Source organism: Knufia obscura (genome assembly GCF_036327395.1).
Source record: "Knufia obscura strain CCFEE 5817 isolate CBS 148926 chromosome Unknown scaffold_36, whole genome shotgun sequence".
NCBI lineage: Eukaryota > Fungi > Ascomycota > Eurotiomycetes > Chaetothyriales > Trichomeriaceae > Knufia > Knufia obscura.
In genome coordinates, this window is record NW_027042722.1 from 1 (window position 1) to 6,413 (window position 6,413).

General features: G+C 50.3%; 1 protein-coding gene across 1 annotated transcript; it reads left to right on the forward strand.

Moving 5' to 3' along the window:
- Positions 1-3,228: 3,228 nt before the first annotated feature.
- PMZ80_011261 (uncharacterized protein) lies at positions 3,229-4,330 on the forward strand (the record flags this gene model as incomplete). The annotated part of the gene is made up of 3 exons (XM_064879640.1): positions 3,229-3,272; positions 3,470-3,686; positions 3,734-4,330. The coding sequence occupies 3 exons, from the start codon at positions 3,229-3,231 to the stop codon at positions 4,328-4,330; spliced, it is 858 nt and encodes a 285-aa protein (XP_064724584.1).
- Between the last annotated feature and the right edge of the window lie 2,083 nt (positions 4,331-6,413).

A 6,413-nucleotide genomic window follows, 5' to 3' on the forward strand; every position in this document is an offset into this window, starting at 1 on the left:
AAGGACTATGTTGGGATGCAAGGCGGGAACAAACAATACAGAGTAGAATGCGTAGAAGATCGATTTCGATGGCAGAGGGAGGGATCGAACAAGGCTGTGGAAGCTGTCCCCTTGCTGCGTGTCTCCTTTGCACGACCCGATAGAGGTGAGTCGATTACGGTAGATTCTTTTTGTAGCAATTTTTTCACCTTTCACATGAGCAAGTTGACTCACGGACCTGCCCGAAGTTCTGTGATCTGGATGTGCTGCCAAGAGCTGCAGAAAAATGGCTAATACTTGATCAGCCAGTGCTGGTTGAGAGATACGTCCAGGTGCGCTTTTGGGTATGTGTGTGAATGTAGGCGTAGTAATGCTCGTATCGTTCTCACCGACCACGCAAAAGTCGCTGACAAAAGAGGATACGAATATATGCAATACACATGTCGCCAGACAACCTTGCACGCTAACTTTGACTTTACATAACACACGGATGTACAGTACGTAACCATGTCTCTACAATGGTCGATTCTCTTGCGTCTCGCGTGGTCTTGGCAATGCTTACGGCGGCAACGAAGACCTCGCGCCTTCTCCCCCGTGGACATGTGCCGACATATTTCCGTATAAGGCGCCGTCAGGTTTGGTCAACCAAAAACCTTTGTCGTCCTTGTCTCTAATGGACACAGCCTGCTCCTTTGCCATCTTTCACCAACTCTGCCAAGCCAGAGCAACATACTGATTGCATGGGACAATCCCCGTTGAGGATATCTCATGTAGGCTCGAGGCAGACGCTATGGTGGAGTACTGTCAAGAGAGCAGATGAGCTAGGCATTATGTCAACGTATCGACAAGGGCATAGCCTGTGGTGGGTTCGCAGCTTCAGACTGGCTATGTAGAGTCTAGGGTCGGGTGATTCTCCTTTGTCTGCGTCTAATTTGCAATTGAACACAACAATTGTCGTGTTGGTGGCATCTGGTCAGCAGACATAATACACGCGGTCTGCTTGAAGTTGTGTTGCACGACGCCAGGGTTGTTGTGTTTAGCATAGTCTTGGCACGAGCAGGCATGACGTGCGATACTGGTCGGACGTTTCTTGCTGTGCTCAGTCTGTGTAAGCGGGATTGAATGCGCGTGGATTGTGGGACATGGCGACTAAATACCACAGGGGAACGTTGTGACGAGTAATTCATAGAGAAGTCGCTCAGTCTTTCCTGTATCCGGTGCTGGTATGCGAGTGTCACTAGGTACCGTCTTTCGCGCCTGTTCAGCCTGAGCTAATTCGTATAGGATCATTGCCTGCAGCTCCAGGCTGGCCTCAGCCCTCGAGACTTGTTCTTGAAGGCCGCGATTGCTCTGTCGAGTCCGTCGCCGTTGTCTTTGGGCCTGATACGCTTTCCAACGTTGTCTGACTTCTGCTTCTTCTGCCAACATCTGACAGTGGCGAGTCATGCCCTCCACCGATGCTGCCATACGTGCAGTGCCGGTGGCTCTGACCATGACGGGCATGGTAGCCGTAATTGACAAACTGGAGTGCACGTCGGCAGGTCAGAACAGCTTATTCACCGTACTTGACTACTTGTGGAAGAGAATCAGCGACAATCAGTGTAGTAGAGGGAATGGCAGTGGGCATAGAGACCAGTACAATAAGCCTTCGAGTTGCCTCTAAGCGTCCTTTCTTTCCAGACCACTCGTGTGATATACCCCACCCCACATGAAGAGTACTCTCAGTATAACATTGACTCCCACTGTCTTAGGTGGTAGTAGATTGTTTCGTGTGCAAGGATCTAACCACGTCGAGGCGAAAGGTCGATATGCGCTCTCCTTGTATCACGCGTCCCTCTGTTGTATCTGCTGGGCAGGTCGGAGCTGACAGTGAGAGTACTTCAAGATTCAGCACGCTTGACATCGTGCTCAAGCAGTCGAAGCCTCGTGTGGTGACCTACCGCGAGCTGCGTCCATTCATCAATACACCATTTGTCGCATCCATCCTGATTGTTGCGACAACTACCAGAATGGAGAGCAGCTGGTGCCAACCCTACGCGGCTTCTCGAAGACTATAACAAGGTCATTCCTGCCCGTCTGGGATAGTTCATCCTCTTTCCTGTGGTCTCCAAGCTATCGATAACTCAATTCAACCCGATTTGGCTCGATTTGGCTCGATTCGATTTGATGTGAAAGTGCTACTGTTGTGTCGAGATAGAGAAACGAAATGACGGAGGTCACGACCGGACCTCGGAGCGCCGCTGCACTGGGCTTGCCACAAACAGAGGAGCTCGAGGAGATCAAGGTGCCTGTTACCGCACTGATTAGGGTGGTTCAGGTCGTTCCTGGTCAGATACATGTGAAAGCAGTCTACTCGATCTCAGCAGCCATGCGAAACAGTGGCAGTGACAGAGGTAGATAATCGTACCAGAGCTGCATCAGAGCTTCAGCGGCGAGGCATTTACGAGAGCGAACTTATGTAGCAACCACATAGCAGCAGTGGCGCGTGGTCGCCGTGGAATGTAAGAAGCAGAAGAGCGAGAGGTTTCTGGTACAGACAAGAGTGCGTGAGCGTAAAGCATGCATAAATAAAATGACATCATCTAGACGCAACCAGTAGCTCCAGACGAAGCCTTCTCACCTGCGAGAACAGCTGATCAGATTACTGGGCCGAGATTGTTCTTGCGCTCACCTTACGTTAGCACATCAACGAAGTGCGATACTGGAGAACTGACTCTAGTCAATCACTCGAAAGCGATTAGATGTGTGACTTTCTCCGGAGATCTGGTGACTACACCAGGAATGTTACAGCTCAATTTCGGTTGGAAGCTCTTCATATCGATAGTCTCGCCTTTGAAACTGCTTCAGTGGCACGATGAGGACCTGATACTCCCAGAGACACCAGACTCAAGCCGCAGTGGAATAAGGGATGATACCACAACTTAAACACCTGACTACGATCATCACCCATATTCTCAGGCAGCCTGAGCAGAATCCATCGAGATAGAGCAAGGGCAAACGAGCCCGACCGCGGGAATGATCAACGACGAAGTTGCGCGAGCGTCCATCGCAATGGGCTGCTCAAATCGATCAAGATCTGATGAACATAGGAGACTCGAACCTAGCCGGGAATGACTGGGACGAGATATTGACGCATCATAACTAACACGATGTTGTGTCTAGCTTAGGAGTCATATTCCCAGAGCCATACAATCTGAATCTATGTTCTCTTCTGAGACATCGATTGCGTAGAAAGATAGGGTCCTCACAATGAGTATGAATAGGCCTCCTGGTATTGTGGAGTTCCTCAGAAGGTAAGAGGCAGAGCATACACATAATCTTGTGGTGGTTCTTCGTCATCCTTCAGAACTCGGAGTGGTCCACAAGTCGGATTTGAATCGGACTTAAGATTACAACGTCGAGATCGACCATGGTACAATATTTACTCACCTTGTCACTTCAATCGTCTCAATTTTCACTCGTGCTTCCCGGCACTGACAAGTCCACAAAGGCTCTTCCTGCCCAAAGTTTCGCAGCCAGACCCTGTTACTGTGTATCTAAGAGTGATGGAGAAGTATCGAGCCGGTCAGGCTTTCAACCTCATCCGCGACAAAGTCACATTGCCTGATGTCACCATCAATCTGGATCAGCATCAGTGGCAGGTACACAGCGACCTGCTCACCGCCGAGTCGGGGTTCTTCCGGGCCGCGCTTCAAGATGGATTCACGGTCAGTATCTGTCCTGAGTCAGCACATAGCGGATCTGATCAAGCCAGGAAGCCACAACTAAGCAGATAGCGATGCACGACGACGAAGTCTGGACCTTGGCACGGTTCATTCAATACCTGTACGAGTCCAGCTACGAGACTGTCCGAGGACGTGGTTATGGCTCTTGCTGCTCAGCACCTAACGTCCGCCTACGGGACATTGTTGGTAAGCGCTTACACTCAGGGACGGAGGCCGACGCGGACATGAAACAATCACATCAACCCGTCCACGCTCACTGCATGATCATCCTGTTCGCTGACAAATACGATGTACCGAACCTACTCGAATGCGCAGCACGACAGTTGTCTAGGGAAGTCGGGTGGGCATTACGCGATGGCAAGGACCAGTTCTGGCTGTGCTTTGGCGAAGTGGGCGCTGACCGTATTCGTCGTCACGAAGTCCTGCAGGACGTCTTTGCCAGCATGGTGGTCAACCTCTTTCCAGACCTCGATGATGACCGGTTGCAACGCTTGTGCCAAGACGACCCAGGGCTGACTCACAAGATCAACCGGCATTTGCGTCAAGAAGTGGTGCGGTGGAAGGCGGAGGCCATGCGGATCGATGCGCTACTGCCGAAGACGAAACGAAAGTGGACAGCATCGTAGAGGTTCTATCAAGAAGAAGGCTCGGTTGCTCCAGAACACAGCCGCGCAGGACTGATGATGAAACCCAGGATTGCCAACACTCTTTACGCCGCCAACTACTACAAGAGGAAGCATATACCGTAAACATAACCACGGAGTAATCGCTCCGAATGATGACATGATTGGACGAGTTGCTCGTGCTAATTATCCGACGTGACCGAGTGCATTGTCAATATTTCCGTTGCTTCTTCAACGGCAAAGTGAACAGCTACAACACGTGAGTGAACTTTACTGCACCATGACTATGACCAGTACTGTCGTCGTCGTCAAGCCTCCCGTATCTTATATCTCGGTCATTTATCCTGTACTTCAATCGGAACGAGTGACAGATTACGTCGAATGCATAGGATCTCAAGCCGTGTCATGTGGACTGTGCCCTCTTCTTCGCTGCCACGGCTTGTACAGAGGTGTAGGATGGACTTGGAGCATACCACGTAATATTTTCCATTCCGAGATCGGTATGGGATGTCAGGTTAACTTCGAGATATGTTGTCGTTGTGGAGGTTGAAAAGCTGGACAGTGGTGGGCATGCGATTGACTCTGAAACATGCCAAGAGGACACCTGACAGCATCTGCGAGAACCACCAGCATTGGTGGTGGCTCTTGGGATGAGAAGAGAATGAAAACCGGCGGCCGAACTGAAGCCACTTACCTCGCAAGCCTTAGTTCCTCCCAATTCCTGAGATTCCAGAAATCAACGACAAGAATTGTAGACTGACAAAGAGTGTGCCCTTACAACCAAGATCTTGGCTACAGAAGCTCGCCTCGGTCACGAGAAATGGTGAGCTCCTTAAGTTGTTCGCTAGCTGTAACCACCTATCTGAGCCACCAGACTCTGGGACAAGTTGCACTTCCACAAAGTCGTATCAGTGGAACAACACATTTTCGCCATGGAGCCAGAAAGTGTTGACGTGGCTATCACAATCGGAAACCGCAACCAGAGGACGCACTCCCTGTTAACGTATCAGAGGCACAAAACACAACAGAGTCTCACCTGGATTAGGATCAGGAAAGAGTGTCTGTTTTTGGCATGGAATGCGGCAGGAGAAAGTCTGATTGCCACCTTTTAGCACAACATATTGGTAGCCGCTTGGATTGAGAGAGCTGACAGCTGGGGCGAGAACCGCATAAATGGAGAGAGATAGAGGACTTATTGACACTGAACCAAAAGCCTGTTACGCTGTGCACATCAAGTCCACTGCAGCCAACCAAAATGGTCACGTACGAATGACGCCTTCAGCTCACTGTGGGCCAACATTGAACGTTCCCGAGTGCTATAAACCGTGATACCATGCGACATGGACTCTCAGATAACAACAGTGAAAGTTGTCATCAACAGCTCCTGCAGCATCTGCTCTGTACCCCGTAGATGCCCCTGCGTTGCGTTTTTGTCTCCCGTGAACCCCTTCCGACCGTTCTCGGCCTGCGCCAATTTGACTAAGATTGATTTCTGGAGATCTAGATCTGCCTCCCTCTTTGTCAGAACCCAACTTGAGCAGGCGTGTTGACCCTCCCCTGACTGCCACTTGTGCTGTCTTTGCCATTTCTCATGATTGTATAATATTCTCCTGCAGCTTAATTCGAAATCCGCCACCAAAATTCCGACATGCTGTAGCATCGTGGTGCGAGAACTTGCAATGCGCATCTGAGACTGGGTAGCCAGCCTACATGGTTCAGAGTGATTTAGGTGGCCTTGGTGGTGATCAAGGGTGGAGAACGATGAAACCTCGGACATCTCGTGACCTTATAGACTCGTATATGATGGCAACAACCGACTTTCTTCACGACGATCCAGAGGTGACTCTGGACCGTCAAATTCAAACAACTCCTGAATGTAGGAGCCTTTATGCTTGGGTAATAGTGCCCAGTATGCTGGGTGACCCCATCCCAATTCCGCAGCTTTTGGTTGCCGTCTGACAATTGTCAGTTCAGTCGCACAAGGAATGGTTGCCTGAGAAGAATCGTCAAAAGCACGAGGCAGATAGTTTCGTTCAAACGACTCCTTGAGCAGTGGGCCAGCATGGAATCTCTGACAGTGCTAATA